The sequence below is a fragment of the Gastrolobium bilobum genome, unplaced genomic scaffold, assembly GCF_033153095.1.
Source record: "Gastrolobium bilobum isolate Gb01-03AN ecotype WA unplaced genomic scaffold, APGP_CSIRO_Gbil_v1 utg1051, whole genome shotgun sequence".
In the NCBI taxonomy this organism is placed as follows: domain Eukaryota; kingdom Viridiplantae; phylum Streptophyta; class Magnoliopsida; order Fabales; family Fabaceae; genus Gastrolobium; species Gastrolobium bilobum.
The window spans coordinates 286,425-307,993 of NW_026897568.1; the positions used below are offsets into that span (position 1 = coordinate 286,425).

At 36.5% G+C, this 21,569-nt stretch overlaps 2 protein-coding genes across 2 annotated transcripts in view; one reads left to right on the top strand and one right to left on the bottom strand.

The window, feature by feature from the left end:
• The window catches only part of LOC133308184 (uncharacterized), a 42,353-nt gene extending 23,844 nt beyond the window's left edge, over nt 1–18,509 (bottom strand). The window contains exons 1-3 of the mRNA XM_061508787.1: nt 18,484–18,509; nt 17,369–17,497; nt 17,140–17,231 (exon numbers count right to left, since the gene is read on the bottom strand). Coding sequence (XP_061364771.1) covers nt 17,140–17,231; nt 17,369–17,497; nt 18,484–18,509 — 247 coding nt within the window. The remainder of the gene's footprint in view (nt 1–17,139; nt 17,232–17,368; nt 17,498–18,483) is intronic.
• LOC133308191 (pentatricopeptide repeat-containing protein At1g11290, chloroplastic-like) lies at nt 18,490–21,128 on the top strand. The gene has a single exon (XM_061508794.1). The coding sequence runs from the start codon at nt 18,540–18,542 to the stop codon at nt 20,991–20,993; it is 2,454 nt and encodes an 817-aa protein (XP_061364778.1). The 5' UTR covers nt 18,490–18,539; the 3' UTR covers nt 20,994–21,128.
• The last annotated feature ends 441 nt before the right edge of the window (nt 21,129–21,569 follow it).

Sequence of the window (21,569 nt, forward strand, 5' to 3'; positions counted from 1 at the left end):
GTGGACTACGTGTCCAAGTGGGTGGAAGTAGTGGCCTTACCGACAAATGATGCTAAGGTAGTCGTGGCCTTTCTAAGGAAGAACATCTTCACCCGATTCGGAGTTCCAAGAGCCATCATCAGTGATGGAGGAACCCACTTCTGCAACAAGCAATTTGAGAGTCTTATCACAAAGTGTGGAGTCACGCATAAAGTGGCTACACCATATCATCCTCAAACAAGCGGGCAAGTGGAGATTTCCAACAGAGAACTGGAGCGGATCCTAGAGAAGACCGTGAGCAACACTAGAAAAGACTGGGCAAGAAAGCTTGATGAAGCACTCTGGGCATACATAACAGCCTTCAAAACTCCCATAGGTATGTCACCATTCCAACTGGTGTACGGTAAGTCCTGTCATCTCCCTGTTGAACTAGAGCATAAAACTATCTGGGCAACTAAATTTCTGAACTTTGAACCAACTAAAGCTAATGACAAACGATTACTGCCATTACATGAGTTGGAAGAGTTCAGGTTAGCTGCTTATGAGAATGCCAGGATCTACATGGAGAAGACAAAGAGGTGGCATGACAAGAAGATAGCTCCGAAGGAATTTGAGCCGGGACAACAGGTATTATTGAACAATTCTCGACTGAGATTATTTCTAAGTAAACTCAAATCCCGCTGGTCAGGTCCCTTTGTAGTGAGAAAGGTATATCCTTATGGTACAGTAGAAATTTCTTCTATAGACACTGATAATCCTTTCAAAGTTAATGGTTGTAGGCTGAATTTATACTATGGAGGACAGGTAATTAGGACAAGGTTTCTGTCCCTTTGACTTCACCTGAGTCTTAGACTGTTTCGTGACGTTAAACAAACGCTCTTTGGGAGGCAACCCAGTAGTAAAGTTTAATGTTCTTTATTTTATATGTTTTCTTTTAGTTTTAAAGTTCAATTAATTAAATGGTGAAAAATTGGTGACAAAAGGAAAAAGATGAATCTGGGAACTGGCGCTAGTAGCGCCAGAAAACAAAATTTCACAGTAAGTTCACACTTTCAACGCCATGATGGCGTTGTAAGCGTGAGAAGTCCACAAGAATATCCATGCCAGAAGCGTGGGGATCGCGCTCTTAGCGCCACTAGGTCCAAAAGATACAGTGAGATCCGCGCTGACAGCGCCATGGTGGCGCTATCAGCGCCAGAAATCCACGAAAGAACCATGCCAACAGCCTGAGATTCACGCTGATAGCGCCACTGGGTCCAAAAGTTACAGTGAGATCCACGCCAATAGCGTGAACTCCACGCTGTCAGCGCCAGATTTAAAAATCAGAATTGAAACGGAAACCCTAATTTCCCTCCCTTGTTTTCTTCCTTCTCTCTCTCTCGCGTTCCCCACTCCTCTCTTCCTCTCTCTTCCTCTCTAATTCTCCTCAGCCCCCACCTTTCCAACAACCAGTCACCACCGTCGATCACCCTTCTCTCTCTTCATCCCTCTCCATATCTCTCTCTCCAACGAACCATACCCTTAGCCACCACCAACCAAAAGCCCCTCTTAATCTTCATTCTCTCTCCCCAACCTTCGGTTACCACCATTTACCACCTAATACACTCACCTAAGCCACCGCCTGAAAAACCCTAAACCACCACCCTCACACCACCAACAAAACTTCATCCCTCACCCTTTTTCTCAGCCTCTTTCTTCCACCAAGCCAACAGCGGCACAACCACCACCTCCTTCCTCTTCTCTTCAACTTCTTCACCGGTGACCATACCAGGCCACCACCCCACCATTAGGAATCACTATGAATCTGAGTGTGGGACAGTATTGAGCTAGGGTTTTCAATTTTTCAAATATTCCATTAATAACATGGCAGGCGATAAGGTGAGTCCTCTATCCATTATCTTGAAATTAAATCCAGAAATTGTACATGTCACTGTGAAATATTTGATTGAAATCCTATATAGCATATTGAATGTTTTGATTTGAATCAGTGGCTGTTGTATCTGGTGATTTGGTATGAGGTATTGTTGCAGAATGGGGAAGCATGCATACATGTTAATGGTGATGCATTATTGATGATAATTTAAAGCATATGATACAATAATCTATTGTGACCACTTGTTACTCATGATCTAGAATTACCTAACAGATAATATGCATCAAGTCATAAGATATAGTTCAATAGATATAGGGTGTGTTCCTCATGCACTTAGTGACTAAAAAGTGATAAAAATATGCCTGATTAATTCATGATCTTAACTGCGTAAATGATCATTTCATGCCATGGTTAAAAAGTTATAGAATGAAAATGTGATGACTTACATATTCCGGAAGGCAAATATAGTTGAGAATCCCACTTTAATAGATCCAATTTTTTTAAGTGATTACATTTCTGAAGTCACATGACAATTGGCAAAACCAATCTTCATGAATATGTGAGCACCTGACTGGAAACTACATGCTAAACTAGTACATTACATCACATTGTGTTAATGGTCTTACCTTACACACTCAAGAATTACATGCACATATGGAATTCTGATATTGCATTGTTACTCGAGTTAATATTCATGAGTCATTATGTACTAAGTAAAAACTTAGGAAACTTGGAATAGACTGATTCTATGCTCTAATTTTCATGGGTTCTTAATTTTATAACCTTGATTAATTCTGAATGACAATGATTGTAAGCACATGTAGACAGCCAAACTCCTATATGCTGCATGTTTTGAATTAGTGTTAAGTTCAATATGGGAATTTTATTATAGCTGGTCTAAACTCTTCACATTAAATTTTCTTAACTGAATTGCATTCTAAGGTTGGCACTTTTCTATGTGCAGGGAAAGCAGGCGAAAAAGACCACAAAAGGAACTAGCCCGTGTGGCAAGAAAGGAGGCAGTACATCTGGCACTAAGAGGCCCAGAGCCTCTTCTTCTTCTGAATTTGACAGTACCAGTTCCTGACACCTGACTACCAGGACCGGTACATCAAGTGGTTCCTACCCAAGAAAATAATATCAGAGAGGCCAATAAGCTATTTCCTAGATAAGGATTGTCCAGTGTGGCAAACAATTATGAGAAGAAAATGGAACACATTGGTAGGTTTCCCTGAGCCCAGCTCCAACATAATTTTGAAGGAGTTTTGTGCCAATGTTGACAGGGACGACATGCTAGATATTCATGAGAGTGTCCGGATTTCCATCACTCATCCACATTCTGCATGGAAGAAAAAGAGTGGGCAATCGGAGGTGCCAGAAAAGATTGACAGGCTGAATCTTAATGGGGAGAGAGCGGTATTGCTATATACCCTCATGGGGGAGGAGAATCTCAACATTGGAGCTATCCTGTCAGATAGGATAGTATACGTCATCACTAATGGGAAGCCTGATGCTCACCTAGCACATAGTTCATTGATTACACAACTATGTTTGCAGGCTGGAGTGGAGATACCCGATGAGGAACCCCTAGATGTAAAGATTTTGCGGGCCATGAGCCAGCAACATTTTACTGCCATGCGGAATGAGTCCATCAGACATGCACTGTGGAGAGCTTCTCAAGGACCAGATGAAGCCCCACCTCCACCACCTCCAACATCTCCAGAGCCAGAGCCAGAGGATGAGCTAGCACCGGCAGCAGTTGTAGCCCCCTATGCGGATTCTCTTCTCCTCCAGACTCTTGATCGTCAGACACAGCAGATAATGGTCCATAATGATTATATTATGAGGATGATGGAGCAGATATGCTTAGCCCGTGGGATTGACACCACCAGCTACCGACCTCAGTTTTCACCTCCTCAGCAGGATGATCCTCCAGCCGCCGCAACAGTTGATGCAGATGACACCATGGAGGACTCATGATTATTTTGCATGACATGTCACACACACTTCACCATTTATTTCACTTTAGCATTTTATTTTGCTGTTTTGATTATTTTCTTTGGATATTATGGTTGGATTATTTTCCTTTTTTACATGCTAAGTTATGATTATTTTGTTTGACTGATTAACAAGTGTGTGTGTGTGTGTGTTCCACCTACGCAGAATTAGCTTCACTCGACTAGTTTAGTCTATCGCTGAGGACATCAACTTTCTAAATCTGGAAATTGGGCGCATACCGTATGCAATACCTGCTAACTGTGGAATTACACAACAGAGACATCAAACATAATTTCTTTCTATTAAAAAAGGGAGATATTTCAACCTTTAATTTTTTATTTAATTTTTGCTGTTTTAATTCAATTAATTTTTAATTCAATTTTTTGTTTTTTTAGAAAAATTAAAAAAACCCAAAAATAGTGAATTCCTGAACAAACGTTCCTAAGATTTTACAAAGCTTACTCAATGATTAAATAGATTGAATTATAAGAAGCATGATATCTGTGGAGCATTAAATTATTTTTATAATCTGAGAATGATGATTGCTCGTTTGTATAACTATTTTGATGAAAATTCTTAGATAATGCTTGATGTGAAATTTTGAAATTAGATTCTAGCTTGATTCTAACTGTCAGGATTGAGCCTAAACAGAAATATTTTTTTCAGAGAGGCCTCACTGTAGTAGTTTTCTAGAACTTGAACTGTTTCTCTGGCTTGCATTCATTGCTGACATGATAAAGGCATGTTTATTCTTGTTAACTTAGAGCCAAACAATCTACCTAAAAAGAATTTCCATTGTTAAGCCCTTTTTGAGCCTTAGACCATTTTATTCCAAAACCTGATAAAAATTACTTAACCCTTTCTCTATTGACACACCTTGAAAGAGATTGAAATGCTGATCAAAGAAAAAAGTCAAGGTACTTCTCAAAAAGAAAAAGTTAAGTAAGTTGAAAAAGGAAGGAGAAAAATGGTCTTCGAAAATGCAGCTTAAAAAGAGAAAAGAAAGAAAACATCTGCAAACAAAGAAAGAAAAGAAAAAGGTAGTGAAAAAGGGAATAAGAATCCTGAAATGACGAAAAGTGGCAAAAATAAAGATTGAGAAGGAAGCATTGTCAGAACTAGAGCGATGAGAGTTGTATAATTATCTAGTGAAGAACATTTAAGTTATGATCTGAATTTCTTGATTAAACTGAAAAGCATTGTCTGAAGTCTTTAACAAGGAAGTTATACATGCATAGCATTCTGATCTCTTAAGATAATTGTGTTCCATGTTTTTCTCCACAGAATTAATCCTTGCTTCTATTTTTGATCTAGTACATTGCTGAGGACATCAACTTCAAATCTGGCAATTGTTTGATATGTCTCCAGCATATATACGAATTTAAGCCAAAAAGAAAAAGAATCTTGATCAATCTTGGATAAAAAAGGGTTGTAGTTGCTATTAAATGGATAAATCTCAATAAGAGATCTTGTAACTCATTTCCTTTTGATTTTGTAGGAAAACAGGATAGAAAGAAGCCCAATTTGGAAGCACAAAACTGAAGCCCCACGCTACTGGCGTGGGTGTGGCGCTGTCAACTCCATAAGTAATTTTCATCCAAAAACTCCACGCTATTAGCGTGGCATTCGCGCTTGCAGCGCCAGCCAATCTTGCCAACCTTGCTGTCAGCATGGGAACCACGCTAGTAGCGTGAACTTCCAGTACTTGAACAAAACTCCCACGCTATCAGCGTGGGATCCACGCTAGTAGCGCGAGAAGTACGGGAAAATCTTAAAGCTGATTTCAGACTATATCAGAAAGATTAGACCAAGATATATGATGAAGATTCGATCAAGATTTCTAAGCAAGGGCGTAAACTCTATAAATAGAGACTCAGACCCTAGAAGACACACATATTTGGCTGGAGAGAGTAGTGAGGATCAAAGAATTGAGAGAATTCTTGGAGATTCGCGTTGGAGATCAAGATTCTGCCAGAGTTGAAGACCGAAGACATTGATCTTCTATCTTCTTCTTCTTTTCTTTTTCGTTTATGCACATTTTTTGTTCTTTTAATTTGTTTAAGTCAGATATGAATATGTCTGGGTAATTTTTTTTTGTAGTTGGGATCACGGACCCGAAGTGAATCCTTTATATTTTCTATATTGTTTTTATAAGTTAATTAGTTAGTTTGTTTTATTCTACCTGTGTTAATTTTTCCATATCCTGATTAGAATTGGCCACTCTAATTATAGGGCTTTGAGGGTTAGGACTCACAATAGACATATTCGTGTTTTAGTCTGGACAAGGGTAGAATAACAATTTGTGCATGACCTAGACATAGGCTTGCATAGATTGCAGACTTTTAATTCATTTGCTTAATGCTTAGTTCAAGAGGGATTACTAGGACACTAGGATTCTAATTGGGTTAAATGGTTGAAATCACTAAGACATTATGGTTCAACTAATTTATAGGGAAATAATGAATTGTCTGATCAAACCAATTAGTTAATTATAAAATACAATATAGGAATATAAGGGAGGATCGGAGGTGAAGTGCATCCTGGCTACAGTCTTTTTACAACTTTCAATCAATCTCATATTTTCTGTTACGTTCTTGATCTTTTCTTGCATGCGTTTTACTATTATTGTTTTTAAAATTCTGTTTTGAAATTACAATAATTAATCACTTTCACAATCAAACCAATTTTCTTTTCCAGCTTAAGGGGAATAGTTTAATTAATACTTGGTGCATTAATCCTCGAGGGAACGATCTTTACTTATTACTTTTATTACTTGAAACGAACGATATACTTGCCGATTTCGCAACAACTACAAAGGAAATGACCTGTAGTTACCTAGGGACCTTTGAAATCAAAAAAATGGAGAAACTTTGAGGACCTAGGAGGTGCTCCAAGCCACTGACTTTGTGGTGCACGAAAATCACACACCATGGTAGGTTCTTTCTTCCCAAAGATTGATTCTTGAAGCTTCAATGGAGGTGAACAAGCTTCCACTTCCACATCAATAGAAGGCAACCCTTTAATGTCCCAAAACAGAATCCATAACCTCACAAGAACACTCTTTCCACTCCCCCAATATTTGCTAACAAGTATGCACTATGATGGAAGAGGATATTCAAGAAGAAATGTGAAGTCCTCGGGTGTGTAAGTGAAGAAAAACTTAGTTTTTCAAATGGAGTAGAAGGTGGTAGCCAAGAGCTACGTAGGATTTGAAATTTCTGACCTAGGGGTGTGTATAACACCTTACAATTCTAAATTAAGTATTAAAATATAAAACGAGGATTTAAGTGAAGAATTAGTGAAAATCCTGAAGATTAGGCCAAAAATACAAAGAAAGGGCAAAACAGTAATTAGCCAACACGCAACCCTAGGCAGATAAAAATTGAGTTGAAGACCTCAAATGACAAAAATAATGCCGGAAACGAACTCAGGACGAAAAATCGAGTGGATAGGCAAATTTGAGAAAAATTGATAAATAGTGATTTTTCCGGTGTAAAATACTGCGGTATAATTGTACCGATGAGCGTGAAAATTTTATCAGTATTTTTAGGAAACAAAAATATGACATGAACGAGAAAAATACGTAGGTTATGAAATTGTGGTTGAAATTGATAATTAGATTAAAGTTAAATCGCGTGTGGGACCCACCCCACTCAAATTCACTTAAATCACCTCACTTTCCCTCAAACCCACGGTTTTCTCTCTCCTTCCCTCCTTCTTCACGCACCATACAGCCCCTCCATCACCATTTGCATCCAAAATTTCATTTCACCATAAATCACTCATTTCTCCACCAAATCCATCGATTCTTGGCTTGAAATTTGTTGGAAATCACCTTCCAAACACATTGGTGGTATCCATTAGTCTTGAAGCTCTCTCATTTGGGAGAAAACTGACCTGGACAGTCACGAAAATTGGGAGAAAGTTGGAGTTTTGTGGTGGTTTGTTCAAGCTTTCTTTGGAGATTAATTGGTGGAGCCTTGGTGACTTGTTTGTGGGTAAGTTTCAACACTTTTGATGGTTTAATTGTAGATTATATTTATGAACCCTAAACCTTGAATTGTTGATGTGTGATGTTAGAGATAATGTGTATTAGTGATAAATGCAATGAAATTTTTAGGTGAAAAATATGGATTTTTAACTTAGGATATTTTTGAGGTGTCATGACTTGGATTTTGGAAAATGTGTTAAGATTTTATTGGTGAGTTGTTGGATGATTATATGTTGATATAATGGTGTTGTATGAGGTGTGGAATGATTAAAATTGAGTGAGAATTCTTTAGAAATTCCAAGTGTGCAATTCGGCCATATAGAGAGCTTTAGGGAGTTGAGGTTGTTTGTGTTGATTGGATGATATATCAAGTGTTGAATGGTATTAAAATGGGTTGTGTGGTGGTCGGAAAGTGGTGGAATCAAAGGAGAATAATAAATTATATTTATGGACATAAAAGAACCTAGAAGGAATTATTTAGCAAAACGATGCTTAAAAGACGTAAAACGGAGAAACGACAATTGAATTAGCCTCTTGGCAACCTATGGATGTGTAATAAAATGAGAAAGAAAATTTAGAAAAATAAATTTGAAAAATGGCCTTGTTTGGCCGAACCTTCCAAAGGAGGGGAGGTGATTTTGTGGTTTTTAGCGTTTTGATAGAATTTACATATACTGATGGCTGTACATGGTTGCATGATTTGAATCCCGAACCGTGAATCAGTGGATTTCCCTTGGTCCTGGACCAAGTGGATTGAGGTAAGTGATTGGATCAATGCATATATAATTGTGAATTAGCATGTGTTGTGTGAAATTTGAGTAATTGGGAATGTCCTCTTTGTAGGCATTCTGTGGAGTAACAAGTTTGGGAAATAAGTTGCTATAGAGCTAAGTGGAGGAACGTATTAAGGTAACCTCTTGGTATTGGGGCTTGTTCCCCTTTTCTGTTTCACCATACCTGTTGAGGGTAATGGTAGGAAGTGTATATGAGTAGTGTAGAACAACATGAGCATGCATGTAGCATTTATGAGGGTACTTATGTACCGAGTCTCTGGCCAGTAGACAGTGTAGCCTTCGGGCAGTGCGGACTTCCACTGGATAGGTCTCCAAGAAGGTGTTCCAGTTGACCTAGGGTCGTGGTGTGTCATCCGGGTAGGAGCACACTAGGAATGTCTCGGGTGTATATGGATGGTAGGGGTACCCGTAGGCTTATATATGCCGAGGACGTTGCGTGGTATTGGTAGCTACCATCCCGCTTCGTCGTATTTTATATCCCGATATTCCCAGTTTCTCTAAATCCCTTGCTATATCCCGTTTTGAAAGTGGTTGTTTTATATTACTTATATGCATCGAAGTGAGCCATTGGACAGAGTTTTCTCCGGAGCCTCTGGGTTATTGAGATATATCCGTATATCTCACCCCGTCTAGGGGAATTTATTTCAGGAGCTAGCAGTGGCGTTGGAGCGGTGGGCAAAAGCCCGTAGGATGACTAGTGGGAGCATCTTTATCATTTTGCATTTTGTTGGCCTAATGGCCTAGGTTAGACTTAGGGCATGAACATCCCATATGTATGTAGGATGAGTTTCATGTCATATTTGTTCATGTCGTTTTGCCTAAGTCTAGTTGTTTATGTCATTTGAGTTTTATGTTTCAAGTTGTAAATTAAAGCATGAAATTGTAAGTTGTAATTTAAAGTTTAAAGTTGTACTTTGTAAATGTACAAGAGATGCATGATATACTATGATGGAAGGGCTTTAGGCCTATTTTAGGTTTATGATTAATTGTATGTGGAAATTGCATGAAAATGGACTTGATGATTGAAACAAGTTAAGAATTACAAAGTGAGTTATATTGTGTAATAAATATAAACTGAGTTGGGTTGTAAGTGCCCCAAGGCATTGTTGGTCCTTGTGTGTGCCACCCATTGGATTATTAGGTACATTGAGGTACTAGAGAGCTTATGCAAATTTGGGGATTTTAAGAAAATAAAGGAAACTCTGGCGATCGGTAGAATTGGCAGATTTTAGACGAACTTCGGGAGAGCATATCTCCCTCCAAAGAGGTCCGATAGGGACGTGCCATATTCCACTTTAAATCTTGACATGTCCCCTACACGGTGTTAAAATATGAGAAAATTCTGGGTTGCAAGAAGCCCTGTAGAAGTCGTTGAACACAGATTGTCCAGAACCCCCTTATACAGGGGTTGTTTCTGGCAGTTTTTGGAAAATTAATTCCCGCTTCGTTTATCAGTCAAATTAAGCTTATGATATATCAAATTGAAGGTTGAGGTGTCTAGTTTGTAGCATACATATTTGAGAACAATTGGATGAGTAGATTTGCTGCAGAAATTCGTGGAGTGAGAGAGGTTTTGAGCTGTTTTGGGGTTGGTTGGCTGTTTTGCTTATCCAACTTCAAACGGCGATAACCAGAGCAAACGAGCTCCGATTAAAGCGTGTGATAGCTTTTTAGAAAGGGAATTAAGTAAGAAAAAAATATAACCTGAGAGGAAAGTATGGTTTTAAGCGGTGTGTTCGCAGAAAAATAATTAGTGAACCATGTTTGGAAAGGTAAAAACGTAAAGTTGAGAAATTGGCTACGTGAGTTTATGGGAACCCCTTAGTAACTTATAATAAGTAAAGTAAGACATAAAAATAGTTTAAATAAGTATTCCGCAAGAGTTTTCAGTTGCGGTCACACCTTTTTATTATTACGTTTTTTATAGTTTTAAATGCTCGCGTAATAATCGAATAAAATTTATTCGCAATTTTATAAATAAATTGTTGTGACTGCAACTGCGCTTAATATCATAATTAATGTTAACAACACCGGTGTACAACGGGCTGTTACATTTTATGGTATCAGAGCAGTTTTTTTTAGTGAACTCTGATAATGTATAGCTGTGTCATGTGCTGCATAGTTGTATGTAGACTTTTATCGATTATTACATATGTGATTCCTTAGTGTGGGTCTGATCAACCCATTCCTTTGTGTTGCATGTGTGGTCATCATAAGAAGCCTGCGTGGCAACCCTGGAGCACCGAATGTAAGTTCTTAGCCTGATATCGTGGCTGCAGTGTTGACTGCTCCATGGACAAGAGATGACATCGAGTAAAATGTGAAGATTAGAGGACTTAAGGAAAACAGACTTAAGTATTTTGTCTGAGTTTTGATGAAATTTATAAAATTGTATTATAAGTAAAAGTTGTAAATAAATTTATGATATGTACGGTATTAGCATAGACGAACTTTGTAGTACTGTGAATAATAAACATATAATTGAGATGAGTTTATGATATTGGTGAAATTTCCAGGTATATGTGTAGTATAGTAAAACAATTATGATGCATGATATACTATGATGGAAGGGCTTTACGCCTATTTTAGGTTTATGATTAATTGTATGAAAATGGACTTGATGATTGAAACAAGTTAAGAATTATAAAGTGAGTTATATTGTGTAATAAATATAAACTGAGTTGGGTAGTAAGTGCCCCAAGGCATTTTGGTTCTTGTGTGTGCCACCCATTGGATTATTAGGTACATTGAGGTACTAGAGAGCTTATGCAAATTTGGGGATTTTTAGAAAAACAAAGAAAATTCTGGCGAATTTTCGGTAGAATTGGCAGATTTTAGACGAACTTCGCGAGAGCATATCTCCCTCCAAAGAGGTCCGATAGGGACGTTCCATATTCCATTTTAAATCTTGAGATATCCCCTACACGGTGTTAAAATATGAGAAAATTCTTGGTTGCACGCAGCCCTGTAGGAGTCGTTGAACACAGACTGTCCAGAACCCCCTTATACAGGGGTTGTTTCTGGCAGTTTTTGGGAAATTAATTCCCGCTTCGTTTAACAGTCAAATTAAGCGTATGATATACCAAATTGTAAGTTGTAATTTGTAAATGTACAAGAGATGCATGATATACTATGATGGAAGGGCTTTATGCCTATTTTAGGTTTATGATTAATTGTATGAAAATGGACTTGATGATTGAAACAAGTTAAGAATTATAAAGTGAGTTATATTGTGTAATAAATATAAACTGAGTTGGGTAGTAAGTGCCCCAAGGCATTTTGGTTCTTGTGTATGCCACCCATTGGATTATTAGGTACATTGAGGTACTAGAGAGCTTATGCAAATTTGGGGATTTTTAGAAAAACAAAGAAAATTCTGGCGAATTTTCGGTAGAATTGGCAGATTTTAGACGAACTTCACGAGAGCATATCTCCCTCCAAAGAGGTCCGATAGGGACATTCCATATTCCATTTTAAATCTTGAGATATCCCCTACACGGTGTTAAAATATGAGAAAATTCTTGGTTGCACGCAGCCCTGTAGGAGTCGTTGAACACAGACTGTCCAGAACCCCCTTATACAGGGGCTGTTTCTGGCAGTTTTTGGGAAATTAATTCCCGCTTCGTTTAACAGTCAAATTAAGCGTATGATATACCAAATTGAAGGTTGAGGTGCCTAGTTTTTAGCATACAAATTTGAGAACAATTGGAAGAGTGGATTTGCTGCAGAAATTCGTGGAGTGAGAGAGGTTTTGAGCTGTTGGGTTGGTTGGCTGTTTTGCTTATCCAACTTCAAACGGCGATAACCGGAGCAAACGAGCTCCGATTAAAGCGTGTGATAGCTTTTTAGAAAAAGAATCAAGTAATAAAAAAATATAACCTGAGAGGAAAGTATGGTTTTAAGCGGTGTGTTCGCAAAAAAATAATTAGTGAAATATGTTCATAAAGGTAAAAACGTAAAGTTGAGAAATTGGCTAAGTGAGTTTATGAGAACCCCTTAGTAACTTATAATAAGTAAAGTAAGACATAAAAATAGTTTAAATAAGTATTCCGCAAGAGTTTTCAGTTGCGGTCACAACTTTTTATTATTACGCTTTTTATAGTTTTAAATGCTCGCGTAATAATCGAAAAAAAATTATTCGCATTTTTATAAATGAATTGTTGTGATTGCAACTGCGTTTAATATCATAATTAATGTTAACAACACCGGTGTACAACGGGCTGTTAGAGTGTGTGCAATTCCCATTTATAGGTGCACGTAATTAATCCGTTGGTATTAGTTCTAATAGCTTCGCTAATCATTTTTCTACCAAACTTAATATTCTGAACCTAGACATTTTTCTAGGAATTATCATATTTTTGTTATAGTATTTTGAAACACTTTACCGGTACGCGTTTTGTACATAGCCAGTATTAGTTCGGACATCACCGCTCATTATCTTTACTCCAAACTTGATATCCTTGACCTATATATTTTTCTAGGAATATTTGTATTTTCATTGCAATTTTACGGAATACTTCTCTAGTACACATTTATACCGTGAAGCAGAACTAATATCTGCATTTTTCATCGAAAAAGCGATTTAAGCGTTATTTGACCTTCTCGGTAATTATTCTAATCTTTCTATATTTATTCAAGGTCAATTATGGAATCCTTTCTTAAATTCATAATTAAATTATTTAAGTTCCTAATTTAACAGTGCGAGTTCTTATAGACTACATCTTGTGTCCATAACCAAGCAAACATATATCATGCATTATACTGCAATTCATTGCATTTACAAATACCATATAAACCACAACCCTTTTAGGGCTTGGTGGAACAATAAAGGGATAAATCTCAAGGTCCGAAAGTTTACCTCTTGAAGCTTCTTAACCAATTGATTTCTTCACACCAAATAAATCTCACAATGCTTGCTTTATCTCCAAAACACCAACAATCAACCTTGCTATAATCAATACCTACTAACAAGGTGAATTTGCAATTTAATTCCAAAATACAATTCAATTGCAAACAAGTGAACATAAATCTATATCCACACATCATAACTACGCAATTCCATACCAAAGTCTCTAGGTTAAGGATTTACCTAATCTTGAATCCTTCATGTTTTTCCATCAAGCTTCATTACTTGTTCCAAGCTTCCCACACCACCAAGTCACCACTTGGTTGCAAACTACACAATCAATTAACTGATACTTGAATCCTCAAGAATTCTAGTCAATCTCCATGGAATCCTCCATTGCTTGATTCCACTCCACAACCGTTGAACACAATCCATCATCAATAGCCCAACATATGTTACTTGGAATACAAGTAAACCACACTGTTATATGTTATATTTTCGAAAATCATCAACATAGTCAAAATGGTGTTTTCAATTCATTTTCATTATTTATTTATGCTTCCTAGCATAATTCCCAACATATGTTTAAATCACAATCCAACATCATCAACTTATTCAACAAATTCCATGAAAACCTACAAATTTATCATCGTCAAACTTTCAATGAAATTAAGATTTCTTACCACCAATGGCTTAACAATGTTCCAAGGAGTATTCTCCAACATCCAAAATGAACCAAGCACCTCTCCTAGCTTCATGGTCACAATAGGGTGCCACTTTCTCTTCCATTTTTCTCTCAATATACAGCCCCCCAAAGGTAAATTATGGTTAGGTTTTGATCCCCAAGTGATTTTAAGTATTTATCATGTTGGAAGTTTTGTGTTTTAATAGCTAGATCAAGAAATGAGTTTCAAGCTCTTCCAAGCATAATGGTTCGGCCTTGACCTGGTCACACGAAGGAGAAGAAGTGAAAACATGAAGCCAACGATTAGTTTTGACTTGGTCAAATACCTTTTTAATTAATTACCATAATTTCCTTTTCTAATCCTTCTTAATTTCAATCAATCCTGGCCAACGATTAAACATCTAAGAATTGTATTTTGATCCCACAAAATTTTCTGAATTATCATGTTATGACATCATTTTTAAGTTGAGGGAAATTTTTGCATATTTGCACTTTAGCCCCAAAACTTTCACTATTTTCACTTTTGCTCAAAAGTGATTTAAATTCATATAATTAGACCTCTCATCTAATTAATCCATCTAAACCATGATTAAACTCTTAATCAACTTACGAACTCCCAATTCACATATTAGGGTTATTATATGTATCACGATACCTCTCATCTAATTAATCCATCTAAACCATGATTAAACTCTTAATCAACTTACGAACTCCCAATTCACAGGTTAGGGTTATTATAGTATCACGAGATAACATGAGTTTTAAGTAGTAAATTTTTTTGTCAAAAAAAAAAGAGATAGAATTTTGGCGATTTTGACAGAACTTGCTACGGGTATGAGTCAACTCACATATTTTATTCATGTTTTCTTGCTATTTGAATATTTTTGTTAATTTTTTTTTTTAAATTTTTGTGTGTCAACCTATATGACTCATGACCTGTGATACATCATGTCAGAGCTTGAATTTTTGAGTTGTCAATGAATACATGTTTTGTTTGGGTTGGACGATTTCACCTGTAGATCAAGCCTTGACACGTCACAAACCTGACTAGTTGACTTATTTTGTCATCCTTACTTTTTTACATTCAATAATACAGAAGTAGAAATTCTAGTATAAGTCACTAAGTATAACTAAATCTCAAAATCACAATATAGATTGAACTATCATTAGGGATATAAATATGTTAGATGGCTTATTAGGGGCTAAAACCTAGCATACATTAGATCATGTTTGACCTAATACTTTTAGTAAAATAAAATAGTCGGCCTTTAAAATAGCTTATTTACAAAACATGTCTGCTTTGAAAAGGCCTAACTTATAAGTCTTTATGTCAATTTATATCATATTATTTATTTTAAGAGTAAAGCCCCTTTGGATCCCTAAAAAAAATATGATTCCCACTTTAGTCCCTTACAAAAAAAAATTAGTTCCGCGATTCCTAAGAAATTTAAAGTAGACCAATTTAGTTGAAATCGCCATCCTATGAAATTCAAAAAAAGACCCACATTAGTTCCTTAAAAAGACTAAAATGGGTCCACTTTGAATTTCATTGGGACCAGGCTACTAAATTTTTTCTTGTAAGAGACTAAAGTAAGGACCGTGTTTTTTGTTAAGGACCCAAAATGAGCTTTACTCTTATTTTAAATAAAATAAAAAATATATTGCATAAATAATTTTGAATAATAAAATAATATTATTTTAGTTATTTTTCTAAACCTTGATAGTTCTAAGATAGGGATTATAAATAGGTCAAACGACCTATTAAGGGCTTATACTTGGCCTACATCAGGCCAGGTCTGGCCTAGTATATATAGAAATAAGGAATTGCCTTAACAAAACTTATTTAGAAATAAGTCATAGACCTAGTTTTACAAGGCTTGGCTTACAAGTTTATAGGCTAACCTATATCGTATTATTTATTTTAATTAAAATAAATAAATAATTATTTAAAAAATAAATTAATACATTTATTTTTTATAATTATTGATAGATATTGAAGGTTTAATAAGCTAATAAACTTAGGTCAAACTTATAATTTAACAAATGTTAGGCTAATAAGTTAGATTTGGCTCAAAATATTTCACACATGACTGACCTATTTAGACTAAAGTCCAACTTGACTTAACTCATTTATATCCATAATCTTAAAGGTATGATAAATGGGGAAGTATATTTTAACAACAAATTAGTGTTACTACAAATGTTACTACTAATCAATTTCACCGTTAGATCGATTATATTGATCTAACGGTTATATTTATTTCCATATTTATATGGTTATGATTCCCCAGCATTAAATATGGAAAATCATAACCATACACAGGTGAAAATAAATATAAAGGATTAAATATGTGGAATCATAACCTATGATGCACGGACACTGACACGGGACACGGCAGGACACGACACGCTGACACGTTAATTCTAAAAAATATCAAATTTGGACACGCTGGACACGTTTTGATACTAAATAATATTTTTAATATATATAATCAAAATGATAGCCATGTCTGAAATTCTGGTATTTCTTAAATTAAAATAGATAAGCTATGTAATAGCATTGATGAGCACAGGAACTGAAACACACCGAGGCACCAATCAAGAAAAGAAGAAATCTCTTCATTTATATGTATGTTACACAGGGAGTTCATAGCACCTGAACATATGCGTCCTCTATATGCTTAGGCTTATCATCCCCACCTTTAATTCTTTCCAGCTCCTCCAAAACTTCTACCATAATATATTAAAAAATGTACAATGCAAAGGATTTGAAAGAGAAACAATTCCAAGGTTCAGTAACTTTCATTTCCCGAAACATATATTGTATCTTAATTCTTCACCAACAGCCAAGCAACAAGAGACATAAGACTGATAATCACTAGTTTTTAAGATAATAAATTGTACATCAACAGTTGAAAGATGAATACAGAGATGAACAAGTTACAAAAAAAAGAATTAGAGAACATTACATACCACAATTCTTCTGGTTTGTCTCTGTTGGTGGTGTTTTCATGCTTACACCATATTCACTTGGGAGTGACAGCGACTCTATGTATGCATAGTTGCTATGAACGGATAATAAATAATAATCATAAGAATATCTGCCATTTAATTGAAATCAAAATCGGGTCCAGAGGCGATGACGAAGAAGGAACGGTTTCTAATAATTTGTGGTCAAAAGAATCATAAGAACATTACATACCTTAAACAGTTGAAATCAAAATCAAAGGAAGGAACGGTTTCTGATTCGGAGACGAGCAGAGATGAGGCGAGAGCAAGAGCGAGAGGCGACGGAGACGACGAAGAAGAAAAGGGTAGCAGCGCCGTCCAGCTTGAAGACAGAACATAGGGTTCTAATCCAATAACTTTTATTAAATATTTTTACTTTTTTTTTAAATTTTATTTTTATTTTATTTTTACAAAAAATGCCAAAACGTGTCCAGATACGTTGACCGCGTGTCGGATTCGGTCAAAATCGCGTGTCCCCTTAGTCAACGTGTCCCAAAAAGTTGACCGCGTGTCGGACGCGTGTCAGAGCGTGTCCGAACGTGTCAGTGTCCGACACGCTTTTTCTCCCAAAAAAGGCGTGTCCATGCTTCAGAGATGATAACCATACAAAGATGGAAATAAATATAACCGTTGAATCAACATAATCGATCTAATAATAAAATTGATTGGTAGTAACACTAATTAATTATTATAATATCCTATCCCATGATATATTTAAATAGTTTAATAGGTCTAGGTTAATAACGTAGTCTCAACAGGACTAATAGGTTCCGATTCCAAAAATAAAATAAAATCATATAGTTGTGAGCTATTTAAATCAAAGAGTAACCAAATCTATTTACACTCTTATATCACCATATCACTTAAGTTTAAATTATTGGCCTGGCCAGGGATAGACCCTGAAAGTACAATATCAAGTTAACAGTTTTGGATACATTAAACTTGATAAGAAATTGATAACTTCAAAACTAACTTGTATAGAAAAAACTTTTAAAAACCAAAACAAATAACATATTTTAGGTACAAAATTGTATATTTAGTCAAAATTATTCATACATAAACATATTATGATTAATTATTGGAAAATATAATCATCGTGTTACACGACACAAGTTACGTCACGTCGCAGAGACAAAATTAATAGATCCACTTTTTAATTTGTTTTTTATTTTTTATTTAAAAAGTGAATCTTAACAACTTTATCTCTAGACCTGACTTATATCATATAAGATGACCAAATAGAATCCCTTAATTATTATGGTGGTGAAAATTTTAGATTCGTTTTTATGCAGGTATAATGTTACGAACCTCGAGAACTTGGTAATTTTCCCCATTGAATCGAAGGTGAGATAGATAGAAGAAGAATGAGCTCACAGCTCTTAGTTCTACACCCTGCACCCGTTCCCAACACAAACACCAACACCAACTCAAACTCCAAAACAACCGCGCCAACAACACCTCTGTATCAAAGAATCTTCATCCCTACCCATGTCTATAGGCACCCTTCTGCTATACTGTTAGAACTCTGCACTTCCATGAAAGAGCTTCACCAAATCCTGCCCCTCATCATCAAGAACGGTTTTTACAATGAGCACTTGTTTCAGACCAAGCTTGTAAGCTTGTTCTGCAAATATGGCAGCATCAGTGAAGCACTTCGTGTCTTTGAGCCTGTTGAGCACAAGCTTGATGTGCTTTACCACACTATGCTCAAAGGGTATGCAAAAAACTCAACTTTAGGTGATGCCTTGTCCTTTTACCATAGGATGAAGTGTGATGAGGTTAGACCAGTGGTGTATGATTTCACTTACTTGTTGCAATTGTGTGGTGAGAATTTGGACCTCAAAAGGGGTCGAGAGATTCATGGGCAGCTAATAACTAATGGGTATGAGTCCAATTTATTTGCCATGACTGCTGTTGTGAACTTGTATGCGAAATGTAGGCAGATTGATGATGCGTATAAGATGTTTGAGAGAATGCCAAAAAAAGATTTGGTCTCTTGGAATACTTTGGTTGCAGGATATGCGCAGAATGGCTTTGCCAGGAGAGCTGTGGATTTGGTTTTGCAGATGCAGGAAGCTTGCCAAAAGCCTGATTCAATCACATTGGTGAGTATTTTGCCGGCTGTGGCGGATATCAAGGCTTTGAGTATTGGAAGGTCTATTCATGGCTATGCTTTCAGATCAGGATTTGAATCTCTGGTTAATGTTGCGACGGCGCTTCTGGATATGTACTTCAAATGTGGGTCTGTAAGGACTGCAAGGTTGGTTTTTAAGGGGATGAGTAGCAAGAATGTTATTTCGTGGAATACAATGATCGATGGTTTTGCACAAAATGGTGAATCTGAAGAAGCGTTTGCGACATTTTTAAAGATGTTGAATGAAGGGGTGGAACCTACAAATGTTAGTATGATGGGAGCATTACATGCTTGTGCTAATTTAGGTGATCTTGAACGGGGGAGATTTGTTCATAAATTATTGGAGCAGAAGAAACTTGATTTTGATGTGTCAGTTATGAACTCTTTAATATCCATGTATTCAAAGTGTAAGAGAGTTGATATTGCAGCCTCAGTATTTCATAATTTGAAAGCGAAAACAAACGTGACATGGAATGCCATGATATTAGGTTATGCACAAAATGGGTGCGTAAATGAAGCTTTAAATCTATTCTGTATGATGCAATCTCAAGACATTAAACCTGATTCCTTTACATTAGTGAGTGTAATCACTGCTCTTGCAGATTTATCAGTTACCCGCCAGGCTAAGTGGATACATGGACTTGCCATAAGAACTTCTATGGACAAGAATGTCTTTGTTTCTACAGCTCTTGTTGACACATATGCAAAATGCGGAGCCATCCGAACCGCGAGAAAGCTTTTTGACATGATGCAAGAGCGGCACGTAATAACTTGGAATGCCATGATAGATGGATATGGGACACATGGACTTGGACAAGCAGCTCTGGATCTCTTCAATGAAATGCAGAAGGGAGCAGTTAAGCCTAATGATATAACATTTCTGTCTGTTATCTCAGCTTGTAGTCACTCAGGTTTTGTGGAAGAGGGCCTCTACTACTTTGAAAGCATGAAGGAAAATTATGGCTTGGAGCCTGCAATGGATCACTATGGTGCCATGGTTGATCTCCTTGGTCGTGCTGGCCGGCTAGATGAAGCTTGGAGTTTCATCCAGAAGATGCCTATCAAACCCGGGATTACTGTTTTAGGTGCAATGCTAGGTGCTTGCAGAATTCATAAAAATGTAAAATTGGGCGAGAATGTTGCAGACAAACTATTTGAGTTAGACCCAGATGAGGGTGGGTATCATGTGTTGCTTGCAAACATGTATGCTTCTGCTTCAATGTGGGACAAAGTGGCGCGGGTTAGGACGGCCATGGAGAAGAAGGGGCTGCAGAAAACACCAGGATGCAGTTTGGTGGAGTTGAGAAATGAAGTTCACACATTCTATTCAGGAAGTACCAATCATCCTCAATCCAAAAGAATCTATGCTTTTCTAGAGACTCTTGGAGATGAGATAAAAGCTGCTGGTTATGTACCGGACACCAATTCAATTCATGATGTGGAAGAAGATGTGAAGGAACAATTGCTGAGTAGCCATAGTGAGAGGCTTGCTATTGCATTTGGACTTTTGAATACAAGCCCTGGTACAACAATACATGTGAGGAAGAATCTAAGAGTTTGTGGTGATTGCCATGATGCCACTAAGTACATATCACTTGTTACAGGAAGGGAAATTATAGTGCGTGATTTGCGTAGGTTCCATCATTTTAAGAATGGAAGCTGTTCTTGTGGGGATTACTGGTGAATCAATTGACTCCCTTGTTATTATCGTTCACTTATGATGCCTCCTACAAGGGCCTGTAAACTCATGAATAACCTGAGGCACCTCAAATAAGGACCTCGTTGAAGTTTGCTACTCAAGAAGAGTGCATTATTTGGATCATCCTTTCTACACATCAACGACAATTTTAATGCCGTTTCAACAGTGGTCATGCCACTATGTTCTTTTAAATCTATAGTATTAATTAATACGCCCTTCTTTTATGTGGTAAAATTAGTGAAAGAATGGATAGAATTATTTTATTTTATTTTTTGAAAAAAACTCCTTACCTCTGGTCAAAGGAAAACAAGTTTTCTTTAACACTTCTATACTATCACTTAGCATAGTTGTTATTTTATTTATTTGGGTTAAGATGTGAATTTTATTTTTTTATCACACCATCCAAGGTGTCTGTTGTAAGAACTCGCACTGTTAAATTATAATTTTAGAAATTAAGTAATAATTAAATGAGAATTATTAAATGGAAGATTTAATTATGTTAATTAATTTAAGTTAAAGCACTTTTGAGAAAAGGATAAATAGTGAGGGTTTCACATTAAA

Excerpts from the sequence above, each read along its gene's own strand:
- LOC133308191 (XM_061508794.1), top strand. The coding sequence starts at position 18,540 with ATGAGCTCACAGCTCTTAGTTCTACACCCTGCACCCGTTCCCAACACA.